Source organism: Anser anser (assembly GCF_964211835.1).
Source record: "Anser anser genome assembly, chromosome: 3".
Classification (NCBI taxonomy): Eukaryota; Metazoa; Chordata; class Aves; order Anseriformes; family Anatidae; genus Anser; species Anser anser.
Window position 1 is genome coordinate 16512458 of NC_139722.1, and position 26819 is coordinate 16539276.

The 26819-nt window shown below is 37.2% G+C and overlaps 1 protein-coding gene across 4 annotated transcripts in view; it reads right to left on the reverse strand.

Annotated features, from left to right (window-relative positions):
- Positions 1-124: 124 nt before the first annotated feature.
- ASAP2 (ArfGAP with SH3 domain, ankyrin repeat and PH domain 2) overlaps positions 125-26819 on the reverse strand; it is an 87815-nt gene continuing 61120 nt past the window's right edge. For 2 of the 4 annotated variants that reach the window (XM_083827995.1, XM_083827997.1), the window contains 17 exons: positions 26030-26117; positions 25078-25126; positions 24802-24968; positions 23533-23666; positions 22698-22792; positions 20796-20985; positions 20268-20353; positions 19961-20076; positions 19425-19492; positions 18578-18691; positions 15193-15448; positions 12537-12698; positions 11463-11631; positions 9684-9751; positions 7637-7749; positions 3659-3781; positions 125-2776 (listed from right to left, as the gene is read on the reverse strand). In XM_083827995.1, coding sequence (XP_083684121.1) covers positions 2702-2776; positions 3659-3781; positions 7637-7749; positions 9684-9751; positions 11463-11631; positions 12537-12698; positions 15193-15448; positions 18578-18691; positions 19425-19492; positions 19961-20076; positions 20268-20353; positions 20796-20985; positions 22698-22792; positions 23533-23666; positions 24802-24968; positions 25078-25126; positions 26030-26117 — 2073 coding nt within the window. In that variant the 3' untranslated portion in view covers positions 125-2701. The remainder of the gene's footprint in view (positions 2777-3658; positions 3782-7636; positions 7750-9683; positions 9752-11462; positions 11632-12536; positions 12699-15192; positions 15449-18577; positions 18692-19424; positions 19493-19960; positions 20077-20267; positions 20354-20795; positions 20986-22697; positions 22793-23532; positions 23667-24801; positions 24969-25077; positions 25127-26029; positions 26118-26819) is intronic. The other 2 variants (XM_083827996.1, XM_083827998.1) reach the window with 2 other exon arrangements.

Genomic DNA, 26819 nt, shown 5'->3' on the forward strand with positions numbered 1-26819 from the left:
TTTTTACATTTCACTGGGAATCCAGTACAGTGAAAGATGTACTTTTTTTGCCCCTTTACTACTTGTATTTCTCATTTTACATAGTGAAAAGCAAGGGAGAGTTACATAAGAGAAGTAGCCCACGTGATTTTAAAAGTAGTTTTATTCTTCCAGACATTTGACTGGTTAACAAGAGTAAAATTTATTAATCATGCTCTAATTATAAATCACTGCATCCAGGACATTGAAAATAAGAGTTGATTTTCGGTTATACAATATATACAGTTGCTCTGCAACTAAACAAAATAAAAACAACTGAATTGAATATTATACATCTCATAGCATTCTAAGCTGCATTTTTAAATGTCATTTGCTCCTTTTTAAACAGTTAACACAGCAACCTAATAGTCTGTCTATTAACAGCTTTTTGAATCATTATTTTGATCAGATTTGAAAAGTTGTATGAAATACGCCAAAGGTTTGGACTTAAAATTCTTAATTTTATATTATAAATAGATATCTACAGGCTCTAGAATTTCTTTTTCCTCTGCCAGAGGACAAGCAAACTTTGAGAAACGTTGAAAATCTCGGGATAAATTTTGCTTAGCTGCTCCTTATTGGTCCTCAACATTTTAACAGTCTGCACTGGTAGTGCTATCACACTGAAGTCTAAACGTTTTCTAAGTGACTAGTGAACAGGATTGTGACATTTTAAAGTGTGTTCCTCTTCTAGCAGAGCCTAAGGAAAATTCGCATCATTGTTTAACTTCACGAGTTGTTACATACACTATAAGATTCTGTGTTAAAAATACTGTACATTAGGAGATCTGTGCAAAATAATATGCCCATTTACTCTCTAGACTCTATCAGGGATAGAAACATACAAAATAGTGTTGCAAACTGAACGTATCAGTAAGTGAATAAAACTGTAGTGCTAAACTATTACTCTATCATCTTACTGGGAACTTTGAAAATACAGACTAATTTGCTTCAACTTGCAACAAAAATATCTTGAAACATTCCAGTTTGTTCCCCATTTATACTGCAGCAACAGCATCTAGAAAATGAAAGGTCAGTATATACCTGGCTGTACCCACACGTTTGAGAGGCTATCAACCAACTGTACCATTCAGGAAAGGTGATACACGGGAAGATCAGTGTTGCTCTTCCAGCATTAACACAACGTGATTTTTCTCCAAATAAGACTATGCAGTGGCCTATTTTCCGTCCTGTTAAATATGAAGCGGCCAATTTAAACTCCACTTGTCAGAGATTCAAAGTTCTCTCGATAAATCGAGAGATGGAATATTTACAAAACGTGATCAAAGCCAATTTGACCTAGACATAGATTTCTCTATTCCATCAGATGTTTCCCAGTAGCATAAGCAAAAACTGGTACAATCTCTCAATATGCCAACATCAAAATGACGTCCGATGTGTATTGGTGTTTTCCATCAACCACTTGGGAGTTACCAATAGCCCAGCCTTTGTTCACAAATTAGTAAAACAAATTTAACAACAGTGTAGCTACCATATATGTGGGTATACTATATAAATACAGAGTGAGTTAGCAAACCATCATTGTTTGCAAGGTAGTGGCACACAAATTTTTATACAACAGAACATAACGTAGTGTACTTGTGAGGTGTCAGAGACCTTATTGACCAAGGACAGTTACCTAAGTCTTCCACCAAATGTGTTCTCTGTGCGAACACATTGGTGGATGATTAAGAAATTTCAAGAATAAAAAAAAAAAGTCTAAACACTATAATAATACAAGTGTAAGAAATGCTCTGCAATCCATCATCATGATTAAGTACATTTCAGGAAGTGCAGTTTTCATATCCTTGAGTTAATGTAGTAACTCGGTAATATTGCCATCGTTTAGATAACCAGCAGTAGTCACATTAAATGACCAAAATGGATGTAACATACATAAAGAACATTCAAAAAACAGGTTCCACACACGTGCAGCCTAGAAAAATGAAACAGTCTCAAGCTCACAAAATCAGAACTAGAAAGTTCAACGACTAACACAGATTTCAGATAACTTGAAGCAAATATCTACATCCATTCTGAAAGAAAGAAGTTTCTCCTGTGGTAAACTGAAATACTTTTTCACTTTTACCTGGCCAAAGACACCTAGTTAAAATTGTTTCTTCTGCAATAGTTGACATCCTGGATGACAGCCAGTATGGCAAGATGCTGAATGAGTCCAACTGAGAACTATGCAGCAGCTTGCACGTTTTGGTTCTGAATCCTTATAACGGTATTGAGAATTGGATAAATTCACTGCCCTGTTACAGATGCACACAATTTCTTTTGACTGGGGAAGCAACACTGAACTGTGGTATTGTCATGTTACAAAACAGAAAGTGAAATTACAGCGAATGGTTTGAAAAGAAAATTCATAATGTTGTGATGTTGACACACACACATGGATTTTGATTGTTAAAGCTTTTCAGTTCACCTTAAAAAAATACAGGAAGAGGTTTTTTTTTCTGATTGTTTTTGTAAACTGCTCATGAGAAGTTTTCACATAGAAAAAAGTTCTAAAAGTCCCAAAATCAGAACAATGGTAATAAAAAAGTAAGCTACAGTACCTACGACTTGGGCAGTGCTCTGGCAAGGTGTCTGCAGATAGGTAGATGAAATGAAATAGAGCAGAACTTATTTCTGTGACCGCTGGAAATGAGAAATGTCTCCACTTATCAGTAGCAATTTAGTCAACAATAAAGTGCACAAATGAGACAGGGAAAGCTCCTTTCCGACTGGGGTCTCCATCAATATGACCGATCTGCAAGAGTTCAGACGGTTTTCAAGTTAATCTCAAAAAGGAATTACGACCAGAACGAATACCAGTGACCTTTGTTACTCAACTATAGACTTTTTTTTTTTTTATTGTCTTACTCAATTCTTTAAAAGTAACACCTCTTAATGCAGCACTACTGCTGCATCATTTCATTTCATTCTGGAATGCCTTGCAGCCTGTCCATATCATGCACCTTTTAAGTTGCTTCTGCTTCCCTCTCTTAACAGTCAGTGAAAGGTGAAAGAATGGATCAAGCTTCAACAGATCTCAAGCGTTTTGGGTCTTACATTAATCTATTTGTGTTTATACAACATTATTGCCAATTTAGATGCAATATGAAATTCTCCTCTTCGCTAGCTAACAATTAAACGAGTGTTTTCATGCATAACAACTTTCCAAGACTTCTTTAGCTGTTGCAGTTCTGGGGTATACATAGTTGAGATGGTTTCCCAGCACACAGAATAGACCATTTCTCAGTCTCAGTCAGCTAAAGAATTAGGACAATACAAAGCTGTCTCCAGAGGACCATGACACAGCATCTTCAAGGAAGATGAAATAGTAGCAGATTCTCAAACTGCTGACACCCACCCAAGAGTTTCCTTAAGTCTCACAGATCACGTCCCCTGTGTATTGTGAACCCTACTAATCAGGTGTTGATTTTTCCTGAATGTAAAAACTTTTCCTGAGAAAAGCTAAAAGTTTATCTGAAGCCTGAATTTTAAACAAAAGAAACATTTGGAATCAAGTTTCCATGAGATGAAACTTCTCCTGTTATTTGGAAACCCAACAGGGATCTTCTGAAGTCAGCATCAACCTCTAGATTTCATTTCTTTCGAAGTATGTTGATAGAAAATACGAAATACTCACCCACCACTCCTGATCTTCTTCACCATCAACTACAATGATATCACCCTCTGAAAAAGTTAGCTCGTCTGGGTTATCTGCTACACAGTTGTAAATCGCTTTTACTCTTTTGGGTTTAGTTTTTGACTGAAATATAAAAATAAGTAAGTGTAAATAATAAGCAGGGAAGAATCAAAATAGACTTGAAGGTGATCTAAAGCAAGCAGCAGAGATGCTACCAATTATTTTTCATGGGTTAGAGTTCAGCTAGATCATTTATACCGGGTGCTCAGGATTCAGGCTGAATTTGGCAGCATCCAGAGCCTTTCAGAACCACTATGTCACCAGCGTGGATCAGATTTCCCTTTGTGAGCTTCCATTTTTGCTCACTTAAGCCTGCTTTCAGAGCTCTATACCACTCAGGCAGGTATGATTTTATTCAGCGGATGGGGTGATCAAGTGCTACACGGTGAGTGTAACACCAGTGTTGTCAGAAAGAGGCCTGAGGCACCTGTCAGTATGTCCCTTCTTAATTTACTAAACCCTTCTCAACAGTCTACAAACTCCCCAGAATGTCCTCAAGCTCTTTGTAGTGCTTTGAGGACTGCCAGCCACAGAAGAGGTGTTCCAATTGCAATGGTCACACTGCTGTTTGGTAGGGAGTTGCAGTATTTCACTACTGAGTGGGACTCCAATCCTAGTTGTGTTCTGTTTGAAATGATGCTGCAATTGTTTTGCATCCACCACCCTAACCTCATGCTTCTCCACGTGCAACCTGGCCTGTTTCCACTCTCTGCTACCTGCTGCGTTTGTTTTCAGCCTTCTCAATCCCTGTTGCAGATTAACACTAATGCTACCTGCATCGTGTTTCCATGCAAGGAGCACAGGACCTGGAGGCAGAGCTCTTTCTGTGTCAACCTACCCTTTCCTCCAGTTTCCCCAGCCTCGGCCAGCAAAAACCTTTCCTTTCTACCTTCAGATGCCAGAGCAGAGCTGCAAGTGCCAGTTAGGTCAACAGATGGCTGTTACTGCAGTGGGTGTTTGGGACAGAGGCTCCAGGTGGGGTACTGAGAAGCAGGTCTCACCACCGTCCTGGACTTCCCCGGGGACTGGTCCCCATCTCTACTCAGGCCAGCCATGGAGCTGGAAGCTTGTGAGGGGAGAAGAGACACCATCCACGAGTCTGCTTCTTTTGGCCAGCCAAATGTTCTGCTGTGGACAAAGCCTCTTAAGGTGCCACTTTGCCAGAGCTGAGCACCATGCAGAAAAAAGGGGATGGGGAAGTAGGGAGGTAGCGCGATTGTTACCCTCCTTACAAGCGTCCATTTGCATTTCAGTATTAGAAAACCTGACCTGCCCAGACCAGGAATGCCCTCAGGCTCTATTTGTGGGCACACCCCAGGGAGCTGACAGCCCTGCAGTGTCACAGGGGCTCTGCCTCATCTCAGTCAAGTTAAGGTTCAAACCACAACCAATTTTTAGGTCAAGAGGAAAGAGCTTCACATCAGCACAACAGTGACATAATTACTGACTTCAAAGGGATGTAATCACAGGTGTTTCTTGTTCTTTAGAAGTCATGGAAATTAAAACACATCCCCATTCCCAGGAGACTAACAGGGAAGGTTTCCGCATGTCCACAATATGGTTTCAAAAATCTCAAGCATACACTAAGGAAAAAAAGAGAAGCATCAGGAACTTTCCTCCTGAAAAATGGGCTACTGGGCAAACGCACTGCATAGCAGGTAACTCACTGGCTGCACGTGCATTGTAACGAGGCCTCTTTTTTCTTTACTCAAGAATCACTTCTGCAATCATTTCCTAAATCTGGTTTGGCTTCCAGATTCTCTGGCAGACTTCGCAAAAAAGGGTGAAGTATAAGGCTAAAGGGAGTGATTTAGCCAAAGTGCTTTAGCTAGACTGATCTAGCTAAAGCTCTTTAGCCGAGGGGCCCTTGACTAAATCTCAGCTAAGATGCTTTAGCTAGATTGATTTAGCTAAAGCACCTTAACTAGCACACACCCCCCTGAGCCAGGTTTCTCTTACTTCTCTGTCTTATGACAGAAGAAAATTATCCAGCTGATTTTCTCAGTCACAAAATTCTGCCCTAGAGATATTTCGAGAGTTGGATTTGTTCTTCATATGTCGTGCAGCTAATATTAACCTGAGAGTGGAGACATACTGTTCCTAAAAAACAGCCAGGACAACCCATTCACACATAAGTAATATGCTCTGTAAAACAAAACAAGAAAAAGACAGAGAACTACTACAACCTTAACTTATACAGAGAGCCAGGTAGAGAGCTATTTCAGAACTGATAATGTATTCAATGGATGTAGCCAGCACTGAATCCCAGAGCACACAATGGAAATTGTGATCAGAGTTCAACAGCTTTACGGAGTAAATATGGCATTCCCTTAGTGCATCTAAGCTAAAGGGATAGCTATGCCATTTTTCACTAACCAGACCATTAAATTTTACTGCAGCCTAGACCATGAAAGTTATTTTGATGCAAGACAGACAGTAACTTGGTTAAACAAGAGGGGGAGTGGCAAGAAAACTGAAGATTTTATAATCCCAACTAATGCAAGATGAACTCCACATGTCTCTGTGTTTTTTTCAGCATTATCAGATGACAAAAGCTAGTAGGGGTTCTAGAAACTCAAAACAAATGTGCAAGGCTATGCACACATAGAAGTCCTGTCCTGGAGAGTTACTATTTCAGTAGACATGGTTAAATAAAAATGAATGAAGAGAGACAGAGGACCAAAGAAGGTAAGATGTTTTATTGCAGCCCACTAATAACATAATCAAAGAGCCAGGAACAGTACAGCTCCTACCTCTCAATTTATTATTTACCTACTAAACTATAAAGACCTTAAAGCATAAAACAGCCCAGATCTAGTCACGTACAGCATGTCAAGAGCACGAGCTCTCTGTATTGTGATTTGCTCGCTGCAGAGAAATACTGTCATGACCAAGCATATAAATGTTTTATGTCTGCCACACAAGAAAACAATGTAAAATTGGAGTAAGGGCCAAAGAGTCAATTGAACTACACATAATGGAACAGCAAAACTGACATCCAGAAATATGTCCCTTCACCTACACCAGTACAAGAATATAAATATTGACACTACTATGTGTGTTACCATTCATGGACCTAAATAAGAATAAAAAAGACCACACAATCAGATCAAGAGTCCGTCTAAGTCCAGTATCTCTTTTTTAACAGTCACTGTACGGTTAGGGGAGGATGGAAGAGAAGAAGAATACACAATATTTCCAATCCAGCACTTACAGCCTTCCCTTTCCCCCTTCAACAACCTTATGGTTGGACCAGATGATCTTGGAGGTGATCTTAATGACTCTATGATTCTGGTTGGGATGCCTCACATCAGGTGTGATTTCTGTGTGTTTAGTAACCTCCAATGAATTTCCCTCCTGTCACCCGCCAAACGCATAACAAAGAGTTGTAAAGTGAAGCAATTCCACAAAGTTCCAATTTCTTTTGTTTTGAGCTTGGCTCCTACTAGTCTTTTCTGAAGCCATTTGGTCCACCTATGTAAACAAGTGTATCTACTTCCATTGTAAAGATGAGCAAAAAACCTCCCTTATTACTTACTTCACTCAAGTTTAAGAATTGAGTTGCATGCGGCTTACAAGTGACCTACTATTCTCTTATCAAGCTTACCTACCTCCAATAAATCAAACCATAAATTCTACAAATTCAGACACAAGCAATGAATCCAAGCTTTGTCTTTGGTTTCTCCTTGTTTTTTGCTGGTGTTCTTTTTTCATTTAAAATCACGTATCATTGCATGAGAAATGGAAGAGAAGCAACATTTTCATAAATACTACAAGTCACACATTTAAGAGGATAGAGGTTTTGTATTTTGCATGGTTCACACGCTTTATTTCTAACAGAACAGACTATTATATCAGCTGTGTGTTTGACAGTGTGTGGAAGCTTTAATAAAATCTAAACCTAGTTTGTCTACTTACTATTTGTGATTTCCTTGGCATTGGTGCTGGTGGCTGGATCTGTGCCAAAGTATTTACTGTAGAACCAGTTTGTGTTACTGGGATCTCACATACAGAAGAAGATTCTCCTGCTGCTAAAGTAAGTAAAATGATTAAATCCTAGGCATGCTTTAAAAAGAGAAAAAAGCAAGAGCAATGATACAAATCGAAACCAAATTCATTATTCTTAATTAGAGAATACAAAGGATTATATATACCATGAGTATTTCATCTTTAATGGCTTTCTTTTTTATTCACACTGATATTTCTACCCTTTTCCTTACCAAAGAAGACATTTTTTCCCCAAAAAGGATTACCTAAAACCTTTAATATCACAGTTATACTAAAAGAGAAAAAGGCCTACAAAACAGATGACACCAGAACCAAATTTTCCATCTCCTCACCCACTCTCTACAGACTGAAAACTTTTAGAACCTTTCTTTCCTAATAAATCCCATCTTTACTGAGATGCTGTACCATTCACAGGAGACTTCTGACATATTCTGGTAATGATTGCAAATTTCCACTCTGTGGATATGTTGAAGGGACATAAAGAATCACAATACGAACCAATGAACATAACATATACAGTGGAAGAACAGATTGGGTAGAAGAACTTCCACTAAAACCACTACAAAAGCAGTATCAATTTGCAATTTCATTAATTAGATGTGATGTACGAAGTTTGCATTTTAAAACTACAATCACATTTTTTCTATGTAAAAATGTATTTTGGCCTTGCCCGTTGCCTCATTTATGACACAATTAAATGAGAGTGAACTAACTAAAGCTTTCCTACTGCATCCTCTGAGTGTGTGTGTGTGTGGGGGGGGTGTAGGTGAGTTGAGATGACATAAGGAAAGCTAAAGTCCAGTTGGAATTGAATCTGGCCAGGGATATCAGACAAGGAGAAAGGTTTCCCTAAGCACATGTGTGACAAAAGGAAGGCTAAGGAAACCGTGGACCCACTGCTACGAGATGTGTGACCTGGTTATGAAGGACATAGAAAAGGCTGAGGTACCGAACACCTTCTTTGCCTCAGTCTTTATTAGCAAGACTGGCCTTCAGGAACCCCAGGTCCAGAGACCAAGATGAAAATCTGGTTGATGGGTCAGAGTGTACTCTCAGCAAGCATGCAGATGATGCAAAACTGGGAGGAATAGCCGAAATGCCAAAAGGTTGTGCTGTCATCCAAAGGGACCTCAGCAGGCTGAAGAAAAGAACTTACAGGAACCTCAGGAAATTTAACGAGGGGAAGTGCAAAGTCCTGCACCTGGGGAAGAAAAAACCCCAGGTACCAGGCTGTGCTGGGGGCCACCCAGCTGGAAAGCAGCTCTGCAGAAAAGGACCTGGAGGGCTTGGCTGCACATGAGCCAGCAGCATGCCCTTGCTACAAAGACAGCTAATGGTATCTTGGGTTGCATTACGCAAAGTATCACCAGCAGGTTGAGGGAGTTGATCCCTCCCCTCTACTCAGCACTGGTGAGGCCACACGTGGGTTGCTTTGTCCAGTTCTGGGCTCCCCAGTACAGAAGAAATGTGGACTTACTGGAAGGAGTGAAACAAAAGGCCACAAAAATGATTAAGGTATTGGAGCATCTATCATAGGAGGAAAGGCTGAAAGAGCAGGGATTGTTTAGCCTAGAAAGAAGGCGGCTGTGGGGGTGATGAAGCACTAGCACAGACTGCTCAGAGAGGTTGTAGAGTCTCCTTCCCTGGAAGACCTTGCAAACCCATTCAGACATGGTCCTGGGCAATCCCCTGTGAGCAGGGATCTAGACCAGATGACCTCTAGAGGTCCTTTCCAACCTCAATCATTTTGTTATTCTCGCTACGTGGTTCCACTGCTGACATTAATTGTCCTCATGCAGAAAAGCTTTAAGCTTAAGGGCCTACGCAATCAAGAAAAGAAACAAAAATGCTGGTACCGATTGTGTTTAAATGTACAAGGTAAACTAAAAACACTCTCCTTGAAGTTGTAATAACAATAGCTTAATTACAGTAAAATGAATCTCTAAAGCATCATTACCACTTTGTTGTAGAGACCCAAGTCCTCTAGACTGCCCTTTGTTTGCTAAGCCAGATGACTTCTCAGTCCTGTTCAAAAAGAAATTAGAAAATTTTCCATTTAAGAAACAAACAAGAACTCCAACCACAAGAATTCAGACTATTTTCCAGATTATAAAATTCTTGTAACATCTTCAGTATATTCCAGTGTCTGGTATTTTGTTTTAAAATATTAGTTTGCTTCCCTGTTAGGCCAATGGTAAACTGCACCTAATCTAAACACGTAAGGCAGAAGAATTACATACATTCAATTTCTGCAGTTTTTATAAAGCTGATTTTCTTTTCCTAAGTTCTGAAGTTCTTAACATTATTTTTTAAAAATTCTTTGGTGTGCTTTGTTAAAAATATGTATCATGTACATTATAGCGAACTATAATCGTGTACATTATAGCAAACTTCACGAAGTTGCTTCTCCCTTTTACTTCGTTTGGTATATGCAATCAACAGGCTAGAAAGGAAACTCAATGGTTGTTTGCTTCTTTCACTCACAAAGCATCAGCCGTATGTATTATCTCACATATACACGTATGCATACTTGCTAACCATCTAGACTTGCTTAGGCGATACTCTACCAAACATTCAGCGTCTAAGAATCCAAAATTTTCCAAGACAATTTACTAACATATCTCACTATGCTTACTTTGGGAAAGCTTTACATAGTGTCTACATTATTCTTGTTACAACTTAGAAGTTTTCTTTTTAGAGCCACCACGAGATGTAAAAAGGAACGGCGTGATGCAGTACTTTATATGTTTAAAGACCTGCATCTGTGCTCCAATTCCTTTTTTTTTTTTTTTTTTTTTTTAAGGATGAGAGACTCTTACTTCTTCCAAACTTTTATCACAGGCCATATTTTCTAGACTTCTAATTACCTTATTGTTCTTCCCTGGTTTTGGCCTTACTACTTTGTATCTTTATTTTAATTCAATAACCAAAACTGAATACAGCAGTCCAGCTGAGACATTACTGATGTTGAGCCAATTGGAATAAATAACTCCTAAATTTTGCAGGTTATAATCAAACAATACTCCTTCTCTTTGCCTCTTCCACAACAGCATGAGTCTTCTTATTTACTTTTATTCATGATTCACCATGTCTTTGCAGATTCTTCTCTTGAAGACTTTTGCTTAACCATACTTAGCTGTTCTCCGTACTCCATTTTTGTCGTTGGCTGTTCTTCAGTACTAAGTGTTGCTTACTAAATGACACCCCTCTTCTTTCCAGACTACTACTATGTTTTTTCAAGGCTAGCTTAGGTATAATCCAATTCACCAGTACATTTGTCACTCCTAACATCTTTTTCTTGCAAATTGAAAGATCATGTTCTCTATTCCAAGTCTCAGCTCCCTCCATGAATGAAAATATTGAATGGAACTGAACAGAGGATAAGCATGTGAACAACAAATGGCACAATCAGACATAATATTCCCTTATCTATTGTTATTAGAAGATAAACAGAAATGGATTATTTTGGGGGGCTTCCTATTTCCATCAGGGCTAAGCATTCCATAGATACTGTGCAAGTCATACAATATTAAATTGCTACGCTGTCCTGTTTTTACCACGGGAATCCTTGTAATCTGCTCCCTCAGTATCTGTCTTCTCTTCAGTCATATACGTTAGAACACACCATTGGCAAAGACTGCATGCTTTACAGATGACTTGCATGTTATATACCATAAAATTGAAAAGTTAATCATTATGAAATATATGCATTAAGTACTCAAATGGCATCAGTTACCCAGAAATAGGTTTTCTTTGAGAGATTCTACTAGGAGGTTGTGGGGGCAGTGGTGGTGGGGTTGGCTTAGTTTGTGGAGGAGCTGGTTGCTGTTTAGATTGCTGGTTCAAAGCTTCCATAATGCTGGCTGTCTTTGCCACTGGAGGCGGTGGCGCTGGAGAAAGCACATCTATAGAAAAAAGTTAGACAATGAAAAGGAATTAGACTTCTATTTACCATTTTGTCTCTTGGGTTCTCATCCACACGTCTTCCTGTTACAGGATTTATCTTCATCAAAGAAAAATGCTTTACTACTTGTAATCAACAACTTAAAACATGAAGTAATCCTTCTATTGGAAGGAAGACCTCTTCAGAAAGAGGTTCGTATTTTGTTTCGCCTAGTCAAGATCAGAGAGCTCACAAATACTTCAATTCATCAAAGCATTCAAGTACAAGCAAAGAAAATTCTCAAGTGTTACCAAAGTTATTCTGACCTAACATTTTCAAGAATATGACTATATTGAAAGTGATGTTGTTGGCTCAATCAAGGCCTTCAGTTGGTGTTTTATGGAAAAGTATCTGAGCAAGTGCCTGAGAAATTTTGTTTAGAGAAAATTCCTTTTTAAAAATCCTGTTACGATTAGCATCTAGTCAAAAGAAACTTCACATTATATTTAGTAATTAATTAAATTTCTATTGAATTCTTGAAACCAACACAACAGCAGCTGGCAATGCATTAAAACATCTTTTTTACACTCCTATGATCTTCAAGAATTATGCACAATGTGGAGACATAGCCCCAGGCCTACATGTAACACTTATTTTTACAGCTCACTAGTGAGATATGCATCATTAAAACTACATATAAAAGTGGAAAGCTCTTTAGCTCTAGTAATAGCTACTACTTCCCGTTGACCCTGCACAGCACCATTCACTGGGATTTCAGAGAAGACAGTTCATACGAAGTTACTGGATGGGAACGATAGGCCGAAGCTACAGTCACCAAAAGAGGAAATATGAGTTGTGAAAATGGAAAAATAAGCCAACTATGATTAGATACAGCAGAAGGGAAAACAGGGGAAAGTGGAAACATACTTGTAGATGTTACACGCAATGGCGGCACAGGGGGATGAATAGCTGGTGGATCAGATGAAGATCTCTGCCTGCTTATACTTTCCACTCCTAAAGAATTTGTCTTCCACATTGTATTAGATGAAGAAATTGTCTGAATACCACTGCCAAGAACTGAAGGCTGGACTAAAAAGAGAGGAAAATACTACATTATTATTATTACTTACCCTAAGCACAAAGCGTTAATATTCACACCCGTGCTTTTAAAAATGGTTCAGCTATACACTACATTCACAAAATCAGAACCACTGCCATCTTGCAGGAATGCCAGAGCAGAAATCAGAGTCTGCTGTAAAAAATTACATGGAAGTTTCTGGTTGAGTCTTACTAACTCTTTACCTTAACGTTTGTCTCCAGTCATTACTTTAAAATATGTCAACACTTGAAAAGCAGAGATTTCTTAACAAGTAGAGAAGGCACATCTTGCTACCCTCTTTAATCCCTGACTGATAGCTGTAATTATCTCAGGTAGTCCAAGGAAAGGACCTCACCTTGAGTATTAGCAGACATTGCTGACTCAAAGTGAAACAGCAGTTTTATGTCGATTCCAAATAAAAACTGAATTTCACCCAAACAAGAAGCTCTGACAACTAGTCATGAAACTAGTATCAGTTACGAAGTATTGCTTCCTCAGGGCTTCCTAAATGATTCCATTCTTAGGCTAAAGAGCTGCATCTCCATTTCATAAAACACACTATAGATTTTCACCATGAGGTCAATATTTTGCACTTGTCGCGTCGCGTTTCCCTACTCAGAGCATGAGCATCATATTAAGAAAAGATGAAACAGAGTAAGGTATGAATAAATATCAGGTTGCAGGGAGAAGCGTACAAGGCTCAAAAGACTTGGAGAACAGCTTAAGGCTAAGAGGATAAAGGAGTAACAATACTACATCATAAGCATACCAACAACAACAGCAATCAACAAGAACCTGAGATCAGTGACGCTATCATAGCTTTTAACTGAAAATATAAAATAATAGGCTAATACATTGCTAGAGTAAAGAATATGAGTTAATAATCTCTCTGAGCCAGGCAGCATGCTTCTTAGTGGGAGTTGCACTATACTGGTGCCAAAAAGTCTGGGGTTGGGAGTAAATTTAAAATGACACTATTTCTAGTGTCATTTAATCAAGGGCAAACAGTGGGTGAAATAGTGTGGTTTGCCGTGGGTAAAATAACATCAAAGGGTAAAAGAGTCTTTTTAACTCTCTTTTTAAGAGAGTCTTTTTTATCCAACTGTATTAATAATTTAGGGATAGTATCTAACAGTTAAACAGATAGTATAAACTCCTTCACAGACAAAAAAAAACAAGAAACTAGGCGAATTTTCCTGTTTGGTGGGGGAAGCATTCCTTTTTGTCAGGTAAAATGACATTAAGTTTAGACTTCATGCAAAAATGTTAGATGAAAGGAATCCCACCTTGGTTAAGGAACTTAGTTTTATATGCTGCTAAACTTCTCCCAGTCTCACACCACCCTTTCGAAGTAGTGCAACACCATGCTGTTCTACTGCTTCCAGCCTTTCTGCCCTCAAGACAACAGATTTTTATCCGACTTCCGTGCTGCAGCCATTCCTGTGGGACCAACAACTGACTTTTCATATTACACAAATGTTCAGTTTGCAATCTCAGACATAGTCGTTGTTGTATGGAGGTATTTTAACCTCTGTGTAGTGCTTCCAAAGGCAGACACTCCTCATATACGCCTAGAACATTACCCACTCGTATCTCCTGATGTGGAGTTTCAATCAAAGCAGGATAGAAAATCATGTGTTTACACAGTCATTTTTCTGGAATTTAACATTACATAAATTTAGCATACATGAGAGATTCAGTACACACTGAATGTGTACTGCATAAAGATAACCTGTATAAATTTCTCTACACTTCTCCAACACAATCCAAACAGATTATATATGAACATAAGAATGAGGTTCACAGTCTCAGCTTTAGTGGTAAATTTTGCAAGCACACAATCTTTCTGAACTGGGATGAGACCAGTACATTTTTCATTGTTCAGCTAATCACCTGCAGTTACATTTTCAGTCAGCTAACAGTTCTGTAATTTATCCAGTTCTTCACATCGTGAACCACATACTTTGTTCCCTTTTATTTCATCAACCCTGAAGCACATTTCTATTAAGAAAAGATTTTGCGATGTTAAAATCTCTCACATTCTGCATACACTCTCCATTTTCCCAGGTATTAAAATGTTTTTCTACAGCAGCCAAATGCTGTGGAAATTTTACATATTTAAATTTTCACTCTGACAATGACATCTTGAAGTAACTGAAGTGTGAAAAGATGAAATACAATCAAAAAGTACTTGCTGAACTAAATCCACTGCAGCCCTCCTTCCAGTAAATTGTTTGACTTTATTGAGGTTACCCGTGCATTGTTTTCCCACGCATTGTTATGTACTTTCCTGCAGGTACACTGAAAATCAAACCCAGAATTGGTTGGGTAGATTAACTCCAAGTATGCAAGATGAAGTCATTGATAAACTATTACAATACCTACCTGTGCAATATAATGCTAAAAGAAAGCTTAAAAACATAATGAAAAAATTGTTACGATCCCGTTCTTCTAACATACAGTGATATTTTCCAGTGTTAATACCTTTGCCAATATTCCTTGGAGGTAGAGGAGGTGCGCTACTTGTAACAGGTACTGCAGGCTGAATGGGAGGTGGACTGCCACTGAGTATTGCTCCATACGTTTCATTCTGTAATATACTTGGCATAAATCCTCTTTGCTTATCCTTAGCAATGTTCGCCGCATCTCTTGCCAACGATGCTACATTAGGTTGAAGTTGGTTTGATCCCAGCTGATAGAAGCTGACAGGCCTGTCCTCTCTCCGATTAGGACTGGGTTGCTTAAACAATAACAAAAGTGCTCACTGATACCACATTATTTGTGCTCACTTTATTTATTAATGGAAAGTTCTTAGGTTCTAGACAGTAAAGATGGCTTCTAAAATGCATTTTTATTGCTGCTAATACATAATCTAGAATCTACATTCCACCCTCTTCAAGACAGAGGTGTGCCTAAGATAATACTGTATCCTATATATACATAGGGCTACGCTGCTATAGATAATATAGGTAATATAAATATTCAAACCAGATCAAAGAAAGTTTTCCTGCATAAAAATACCAGGTAATATTTTCAAAAACACAGAAACAACTGAAAAACCTAAGCCTCATCCAGTAGTGTTCAGCCCAAAATAGATTACGATCATCTCAAAAACAGAACAGAACTGCATCTAAGTACCCTACCTGTAGCTCAACCTACAACATATCAGGAGCCTAAACTTCTCATGAACTCTTTTTAGCTCACTAGTATCACAGGATCAGTTAGCGAGATTACTTTAATTGGCAGCTGGGATGGAACATTGCTCAACCCCTGCACATTATCAAATGAGCTCTAATTAGTTGTCTTTGAGATTTGCAGCAAGTCATCTGTTTGCTATGCACACTTAGCATTATTTTTCCTGTTTCAACAGCAAGCATGATGATTATTGTTATCGAATGATAATTAAAATAGCTAGAGTTATAAGTTCATATGGCTAGTGCAGGAGTGGGTTGCAACATTCCATAGTTCAGAGAGCATAAATATGTCTTTAGAAATAGCGTTAGATAAACACATAGCTGATGTACTGTCTGTATGAAATTAAAATGACCATTTAGAGTAAAAGCATTTGGGCAGAATAGATTTACACCAACAGTATCATGAATAAGCAATCAATTTTCCTCTAAATATATCTAGTGCCCACTCTGGATAGATCATTTAGGGCCTTTAGACATGTTCCAGCACAGCGTAACAGCTCAAAGACTTACCAGAATGATGTACGTGACAGCCAGCCACATCAATCCCCACCTTTACTTTGATTTAGCAGACTCGCTCCTCACTGGCTCACCCTCCCCCTTCCCTGACCTCTCCACTGTCCTGGTTCTGGTATTCATTTCAGCCCACGCTCGCTTCTGCTTTCTAAACCATCAGAAATTTTTGTTTTGTTTTGTTGACTTAGCTTTTCACTGGTTTACCAAACTGAAACAGCTTGATACAGGGTCAAATGTGTGCCAGAATGGAGGCCAAAGATGAGCTAGGACCAGGCAGCTGGGAACAGCAGCAGAAACCAGTTGTATTGTTTTAGCCTTTTTTCAGGTTAGGCTTACTTTTGTGCAGTTTCAGAAGCTATAAATTCAGAAGCTACCCTTTCTGACAAAGACAACAAAATCTTTTAAACTGTTTTACCAGAAAGAGACAAGCCTAATATACTGATGCCTGTAAACAGAACTCTGATGTGATCCTAAGCACCAGCAGTATTCACCAGTGCATTCAATGTAGTCACAGACACTAGCCTGTGATTAATAGTCCTTAATCTCCTTTCAAAAGTCCCTGTAGTATAAGCTTATTAATAGCGGGCAGTGAAGTAGCAGTTTCATTACTTTAGCCTCACTGCTGAGTAGCAAATAACTTCTTATACGCGGTGGAACTCAAGGGATGGACCAAAAAAAGAACACAACCGCAGAAGGCAACTGGCAACAATAAAGGAAGTGAAGAAAAAACGAATCAAAAATCAAAAATAAAAATTCAGAGGGCCCAGTGTTCCATAAAGGCATTGATTTGATAAACATCTAGTTGTAAAGTACTTAAAAGGTTTTAGAGCTGAAAAAACAACAACAGCAAAAACACGACATACCAGAAGGTTTCAAGTTGCTTTATCAAAAAGGTCATCATTATTGCTGTTATAATCTGGATGGTGATACAATAAGTAGGAATAGATAAATGGAGGGATATACTACAAAAACTCAACCAGAACTGGATTTAACAGCTCACAGACTACAGATCCTTGCACAGATACCAAAATTCTCAGAAGAAATCTTAAGAAAATTCTCAGAAGGTAGCAATTATGCTTTGAAAGGGATGGGTCATGACATGTTTTTTACTCTTCGTTGCTAAGTCCAGTGAAAGTCAAGGTAACAGCTCTCTTGGATTTAAGGACACAAGACATGGGAGAAGAACCCCATGCAGACAGGGTATCACAGAAGGGATAAAAAAAACATGTTCATTTTTCAGTGTTGTTCAGGTATCAAAACTTGGTAGCTTGTTGTTCCCAGTCTGTACGTTTAGGTGCTTAAACACTTTTTTAAAGTTGGTGCCTAAAATCGGAAAATTTGTATTTTTTTAAAATGGAACAAAGTTCCTATGCTACCGGAATACTTTGTCATATGACTATTTGTAATATGACCATCTTTGGAGATATTCAAAAGCCAAATGGATATAGTCCTGGGCAACTGCTTCTAGGTGACCCCGCTTAAGCAGGGCGGTTGGACCAGATGACCTCCAGAGGTCCCTTCCAACCTCAGCCATTCTGTGGCATCCCGTGACCCAGTAGCACCACACCAACACCAGAGGTGCAAAACCTCCATTAAGGTATAAAAACGGAGAAGAACAAAAATATTTTTAGAGGAAGATTCAGAATTAAGACCCTAGCCTACTGTTAATGAACACGCCTAATTTAATCCAAAAGTTTAGCACCGCTGAAGACAAGTCAATGCATGATTTGTTCCAAAATTAGAGACAGCGACTGGAGCTTTCTCACAAAAATGAGGAGATACTGTAAAGTACCTCTCTTTGTAATGGCGATTTTCCTAGCTCATTGTACTCCTGCTTGATGACCAGAAGGCCTAAATACTCCTGATGTGTTGAAACAATAACTACTATACTATGTGTATATTGAGTCTGTTATGAAAAAATATCACATCTAGCTAATTGCAATCTGATCATTACCACATGATCATATTTTTTTATTCACTTTATATTAAACAGGAAAATGAAGATAATCAGAAGCTAAAATTTGGGCTACTGAATTTTATTATTGAATGTCATTTTGCAATGTCTTAATACCTACATTAAGTAGTAGTGTTGTTGAGATTGTTATGAACACTGTATTTACACAGATATATGCACAGAATATTAATAACGTTCTGATACAAACCTGTAGCTTTTCATCCATATCATCATCACTTTCATCAAGATCTTCGTGGAGTAATCGCCATTCATATTCTACATGCACATGAGAATTAAATCTTCCAGACAGTGCTTGAGTAAGCTGAGGAACAAAAGATGACTGTTGACACTACTGGAATGTGCATTACTTATTTTTAAAACAAGATACTTTAAAACAAAAAATACACATAGAAGGAACCTTGGTTTCTAAGTACAAACATAACCTTTATTTTAAGAACAAACTCCAGTAATTTGGAAAGCTACTGCAGTGGGGTGAGTTCAAAGAATGAAGCTCCGCCCAAACACGACAGAACTAAATCAAAAGCAACTAGCCTTTTCATTACCCATTGCAGGCCCATTCTCCATTTTTTGACAAGAAACACCACATCCTATTTGCTTCAGTTTAGAAATTGCAGGTTAAAGAAATCAACTGCAATCACAGGTTTTTTGATACAGACTCGCTTATCAAGGAATCTTAACCCCATCAATCCATTTTTCTTGTTTACTAAAAGTAGCGATGAACTTTGTTTCTGTGGCCTTCATCAATAAAAAGTATGGTGATTTGATTTCAACAGGATGTCAGAGAAAACTTCTGTGGATTTGAGGCCAACGTCTCAAACAGAATCATGCTCTGGCACCGAGAAGTTAAGCATTTCCAAAGCATTTAAGAAAAAATATAATTTTCTTTATAAAAGCACTTAACTTGATTGTTTTTTTTAAGCAGAAGCCTATTCTGTCTGGAATAGATTTTTTGAATATTCAACTGTAAACCCTTAAATATTCAGACGTGATTCTGCTTATAAATGCACAAACATATGGAAAAATGCAACACTTACCAGCTCTTCACAGTGAGTATGTTTTAAGCGTTTAGCTATATCAAGTGGCGTCTCTCCTGATTCATTAGCTATTACATCAAGAAAAGAAAGTTAGGATAATAGGAGTCATCATTAATCTGTCCATTACTAAAGACAGAGATATACTTGCAGATACATAGCGAACTACTACACCAACACACTCTAAAATTAATCTGTTTCCTCCACATGGAGATCAAACTAATAGCATCCCTCTGAACACGAGGATCAGTAGCAACTCTACATGCCACATATATGGAATGATAGCCATGAAAGGGCTGTATATAATTAGGCAACAAGACATCAGTTGAAAACCTTGGTACATACTTAATGTTACACTTGCTTTTAAACAAATTTATGTATAAGTCAACTTTAAATTTGAAATGAACAATGAATATTGATTTTTTTTTTAAATTATGATATTATTCATAGAATTATGTTAAGTAACTGAGGAGAAAATGCACTCACTTTTTCCCTACCTGCAGCAGTTACAAATATGAAATTGAACATTACCCTTTTACCTATTTCAATAGAAGCTTTCCCTCTCAGCAGCAATTTGAGGCACTCAACATTGTCCGTCAGACAGCAGTAGTGCAGGGCTGTGCTACCTTTACATGTCTGCTTGTCTAGATTGCCACTATTGGAGTACAGGAAAGAAGAGGAAAATTGATTAAAATAAGGTTCGTTCCTACTCTATATTAGTAAACCTCTCTCATTACACGATTTTCAAAGAATAATATTAGATTTGCAAATACTAGAATTGTTTTTAGATACTACTTGATGGAAAAGCAGCATCAGTAACAATTTAATAGTTTTCAATACACTTACCTGTTCTGCACTAAAAAGTCAACTATATGGAGGGATGTCCGATCAACTGATCTAACAGCAAGGTGAAGTGCTGTTTCATCTTGCTCCTAAGAATAAAAATAAAATAAACAATTTTTTTTTCTGATTTACAGAGAAGCAGAAATTTTAATAAGGCATAAATTAGATCAATTAAAATATTTAATTTCAAAATATTCCAACATGTTGCCGTTAAAATATTCCTTGCAAAACCTTTGTTCCTTCCCATTTGTTCCCTTGAATAAACCAAATGAGTTTGAAAAAGCAAATACATTATTGAAAAAATTAATGTTTAAAAACATTTTAAATATTATAGTATCATGAAACAATGTTAGATTAAAATCTTTAGTATCTTCTTTTGCTACGATTAAATTACAGCATTAAAGAAACAAATGTTCAGAACAGCATTTCAAACCTTAGCCTCAAATAAGAAAACAAAATTCTTTTTTTATTATGAAAGCATATTGAACTTTTTAATAATGTTTTTTTTCTAATAAAATTTACCACACTTACATGCCCGTTGGCCAGTGGAATTTTTTCTGTGAGATCCACACCGTCAGCATATACTTGGACTAACCCAAAAATATCTCTTGATTTGACAGCTTCACAAAGAGCATGCAATTTAGCTGCATTGTCAGCGTGCTTTTTCCTTGCATATTTTCTCTCAATATACTTGGCAGTAATATAATCTTTTCTTGCATTCCTGAAATTGAATATAATTTACTTTTATAATTTTTAGCAGAAGATGGTTAGAATTTCCATAAATACATGCAAGTCATTTGAAATAAAATCTGAGAAAGATTGTAGTTCTCATTCATTGTCATTTTTCTTTTTAAATATGCATGTAAGACATCGAGTCTTGTATTTCCCATATGAAATGTAACTACAATATGGACACACACCATAAGTTTTCCCCTCTGAACTCTGGTGTAATACTGAGATCAAGAATACTCAGTTTTACACACAGAAAATACATCAAAGCTTCATGATCCTGGTTTGCTAACAGCAGTTTACAGGTTGTTTACCTGACTTGTACTCCTGCAAGTGCTGAAAAGGGATAGAAGGCATGGGATAAGAAAATCTGTCTTATACCTCTGTGCAGGCTATCCAGGCTTTGGATCTGTATTCACAGCAGCGGCTACATTCTGTAAAGCAACTATTCACCACAGCTGTAACAGTTAGGGAGAATGTAGTGGAGTTTTTAGTTTCACCTCTAAGTTGAGGTGAAACCTTTCACTTAGTACACTTGAATCAGTACATGACTTACCACTTTTGCTGTTAATGCACAACTAACAAGCAGCTACTCCTTTTCCCATCACTCTACGACAGGATCTGGCATGCATCTCACAAGCATAACTGCTTACCAGCTCTTGGGATGTACACAACATTGCACAGAAGGCATTTGACAAAGCCAAAATTTATCATCTAGATATTACAATAGTGGGCAAAAAGAAAAAAATAATCTGAAGAATAATAGATTGAATCAATGGATAGCTCTTTTTCCTAAAACAGAGGATGATACTCTTGCATGGTTTTAAAAAGTGTCTGTTTTCACGCTCCTACTTAATGAAAAAAAAACCCACAAATTTGATATACAGATTTTTCAGAGTAAAAGACTTCTAAAAAAATGCCTCATTTTTAAAAAGTATTTTAATCTATTAATTTAGCATTCGGTAAAAATATTGGTACTTTTAAGTATTAATATAGTCTGTATTATTATTGATAGAAGCAAGCAAAATTATTTAAACTGTAGCATTTAATATCAGCTCTGCCAGAACGGTGCAAGTCTGGATAACATAAAATCACCTGCATCCAAAGCCATTTCTTCTGGGTTTGTTTCTGCATTATTTACCACCTCTCTTATGACAGCGTAGGATGCAGCCAAGTCAGCAGCTGTCCTTGCTGTGTCTCTGCCATCACAGTTCAGTGTTTTTGAGGAATTCAGTTAAATGTTCTCTTGTTACTCTATGTAGTTATGGACTGAAGTCCTACGAAGGGTCTCTACATAGTAGTTGTTCAGTACCTTTCAGGGAAAACGTATACTTCATTCTAATTTCTATTTTGTGTTTAAAAAGCACAAAACAAATAGAGTTGGTTTTAATCTCTATCTTTGTGCCCTTGTGTATCTTTAAAATTCTCAACAAGTCATCTTTAATTTCTTCTGTGTCCCACAATTCATAATCAAGAGAGCTGGTAACATAATCCCAACTATTACTGAAGGTCTGATCATATAAAGTTCAATAAAAGAGACATGCAAAGCATCAGAAAAATAAAAAATTTACTCCTTGGCTGTAAGGTTCTATTTAAGGTATTACAAATTTTCCATGGCATGCTGGTGCAAACAACGATGGGACAAGCCATTAGCAATGTCAAATTTAATGCCTGCCTTTTTCAGAAGTAGTGGATTTTACTTACATATCACTGCTTGGATTAGGTTTTATCATCTCATCAACCGGCAGACAGAATTCCATAATCTCATTAAACCCAGCATTCCCAATATTCTTTGCAAGCTGTCAAAAACAAAACAAAACAAACCATCCACAACTCACTTAACAAATATGTTTGGTTATTTGTCACACACATACTAGGGGGAGGACAAGGGAAAATAGGGGTTGGGACTTTTGGTTTCTGATTCTTAGTTCTGCTATTATACCAGTAATCATGAACAAACCTTTTTGGACAACAGTTTTCAGCTGGGATTCAACACACAAACAAGTAACTGAAGAATCAAGACAATAGCCTCCATAATAAACGTAAGATACTTAGTGCTGTGTTAGAACACACATATTAACTGTGACAGAGCAGCTGATACGTGGTAACTTCTTTGTGTAGCGAAGCCACATACATTTTCATCCTTTGAGGATTAATTATATAGCATTTTTGGGAGACAATTTTCATGGGGTATTTGTGGACTCCTTCAATTTTTAATCTAAGAGGCATTTTTAAAAGAATACAGCTGTTTGACAGCCAAGGGTAAAAATAAACAAAACAAAAAAACAACCACTACCAAAAACCTTGGAAACAAAAAATATTAAGCCTTATTAATTTGAATTCTAAGATCAGGCAAAGTTTACAGCAAGTCACTACGTTCTGGGAGGCTCCCATAATCTTGAGGAATTACACTTCCTTAAATTAGGCTTACCAAGAGGCAACTTTCAAGACTGGAACTATATATAAAGTGACAAAAATATAGTTGTGTTGGAAGTATTTTATAGTACTATTTTTAAGTCAATAAAAGGTATTTCATTACCAAAAGTTCAGATGTTCCCAGCACATCTAATGTAAGTGATTGCATTCTGGAATAGTGAACACCAAGTTCTCTATGGATTCCTGAGCATTCAATGCAAGTTAGAATTCCCAAATTTGTTGAAAGCCAGGTAGGATCTGAAACAAAAAGTACCCACAGAATTAAAATTAACTTACGTAATGGCTTCAATCTAGGAAATGCAATATATAAATTAAATTCCGTAAAAATTACATTCTTGTACGTAAAATTTCAGATTTCATTATTTATGTCTTTATGCCTTACTTTGTCTCTGCTGGGAAACACAAATCAGGATTTATTTTTTTATAGTGAAAGAAGCAAAAATGTGATTTTTAAATTTGTGCGCACGCTCGCGTGTGTGTGTAAAGGGCATCTACCCCAAAGGGAACTGCTCAAATAGTCTAGTTTGTCTTTCTCCACACTTTCAAGAACTGTATTTTTTTACAAACACTGATATTAAGGTGTCACATTATCAATCGGGGTAATAGGTGCAATACAAACTAAAATAATGTCATCTAGAGTTTTCTTTTTTGTATTTCAAATACAGACTTTAGACTATGTGAAGCAGCAGTAATTATGAAGCATACCTACAGCACCACACTACAATGAGTTCTCACTCAACTACTGCTTACTGTTCTCTACTCAACTACATTGTCAGCTACGGCACCAAATCAAAAAGCCTAGCTCCTGCAGTGCCTCTGTAACATAAAATTACACAGGGAACTGCAGGAATTTAAAAATAATTTGAAGAGGATTAAAGTAGAAATGAATTGATCAACAAAACCAAAACCAATGCTCCAAAACACAGTCAGCAGATGCATTCTTTTCCAGTAAGTGCAGTCTTAGACCATCTCCTGGCTCACTCTCAAAGTCAAATATAAAAAGTTTTTAAAAAATATGGTGCATTAGGAAAATGCCTTGAGTATCTTACTGCCTTACTTGCCCAAGTATTATGTAAACTTGGTAACATGCGGGCTAATAAAGTAAGTTCAATTGATTTATATCAGCAAAAGTTACAATTAGCAAAATACATAGGAGAAAAATAAGCTTTTCAATACCTTTTCTCCCCCCTGACAATATGCACATAAAAAAAAAATCAATCTTACCAAAGCAGCGTAATTGAATTGTTAACATATTCTACTGTGTACAATCTTTGTGAAATAAGGAGTAAAAGAGAAAGCATAAAATACCAGCTTAAACACTCTCAAGATACATAGAATTTTTACCAGTTAGAAATATGCTTAATAGAGTCACCTTGTGCTCCACAGTCACAACACACATCATTTCCAGTCATCCTCTGGACTTCAGATATAATTTCTTTTGTCAGTTCCTGGACAATATTATTTTCTCCTGTGTTATCATCTCCTTTGAATGCATTATTTAAAGCTTCCTCTTTGCTGTTTTGTAGAACAGATGTCCATCTAAAATGGCAGTAATATTTTGTTATTAAATGCTGCAGCACTTCTACAGTTCACGGTAACATCTCAGAAGGACACCAGTATCAGAAATAAAATTAGCAAAGCAACTCACATTTGACATTCCTGTTCGTCCTCTGCTTGAAAGTGGTATGTCCTGTCGTCTGCACAATAAATAATTCATGTACAGATTAAAAAACTGGTTTTGCAGAAAACTCTTGGAAAAATCTAAGATTTATTGGTGTTTGACTCCTAAGGCCTCTAGTCTCATCTCTGGAGCGTTGACAGCCAAAAAGTCTATTCAGCAAGTTTCACTTGCACTGGGTACAGTTGGTTCATCTGTGTTTACACAAGGTGGCTTGTTGCTCGTTACACAGAAACCTTTCTTCAGTGCTGTGATTTTATTACTCAAGCAGCGGGAGAGCATAGTAATTTTTCCATATTCTAGATATAACCTCAGTAATCATAAGTCTAAAGTTCTGCTGATGGCAAGGTGGGGAGTGTCTAAAATATAGACTCCTTATTTGAGGTCATCTGTGTGTAACAAAGGTTTCAAGTTTCCAAACGAGCTCTTAAACCACAGTAATCAAAAAAGGCAAAACAAACTTGTCAGGCTCAAAGACACCATCAAGATAAAGACACAGTCAGGATAAGCCCTAGGATTTTCCAATTAAATCAAACACAGAAAGTGTGATTCAAGCCTTCTTTTGATCCTGTACAAAGTTATAACTAAGATGATCAGCTCTGACATTTTCCATAAGAAGAGTGATGTCACAGCAAAAATACTGTTACCCTATTGTATGGTGGCAAAAAATGATATAGGAGTACTTGGAGTAAACAAAGGTCTATAAAAAAGTAGTCTTCCAAATACATATAGTTAGTTTGCATTATGCTAAGATGCATGAAATGGTAAACTGTCCTAGAAAAAGCATTTTATAAAGCCTTTATTTTATTTTAGCATTTTTTAAATGCTAAAATATTTAAGTTGATTATTGACACACCTTCAGAAATAATGCAAACCCCTTTGATATTAACTGCAAGTAAAAAGAAGTAAACAACAAACCTACGTGATATGAGGTCAAAACATTTTTTCTCCTCTGGATTTGTTTTCACTTGGCAGGTTAACAGATTGAGCTTTGCGGGAGGTCGGTTAGCCTGTTTGAAGATAAAACAAGATACAAGCTTTAGTATACTCATACTGACTGAGCCCTGCAGTCCAAAGACATGGGATAACATCTGACTAGCCAAAAAGACTTGACAAATGGCTGCTACTTCAACTTTTAAGGTATCCAGGTTTTGATTTATGCTTTCTTCTGGTTTGTAAACTATGTTTTCTTATATTTGGCTATTTTGTTTACTGATAACTGGATAAACACTAGAATTTTGAAAGGGGGAAGAGGTGATATCACTTTAACTGTCATTTTTTTTGATCACCTTACCAGTAATATTTACCTCAAACAATCAGGTATAACAAAAAGACATACATCTTACTTTAATTTAACCCTCTAACATATAGTTTTAAAAAGATTGTCATCTAGGTTTTCAATAATCGGTGAAGAAAGGGAAAGACTCTCAGCAGACATTTAATCCCAACCAGCCTTCCAAACTGAAGGAAAATAAGAAATTTGCACAGAGAAGTCTTGCAACAAACATATGCAAAACTAAGCTGACGCAGTTCATTATCAAAAAAATGTAGTTAAACAGAATGTTATATTCTATAGGGATATATGATTTCTAGTCAAGTTCATCCCACCTACTTCAGTTCCTTACTGAATAAAAAGTGGCAATGTTTTATTAACAGCAAAATGAATAAGCAAATTTCATTTTGAAATTATCTCATAAAGGCTACGAAGACTT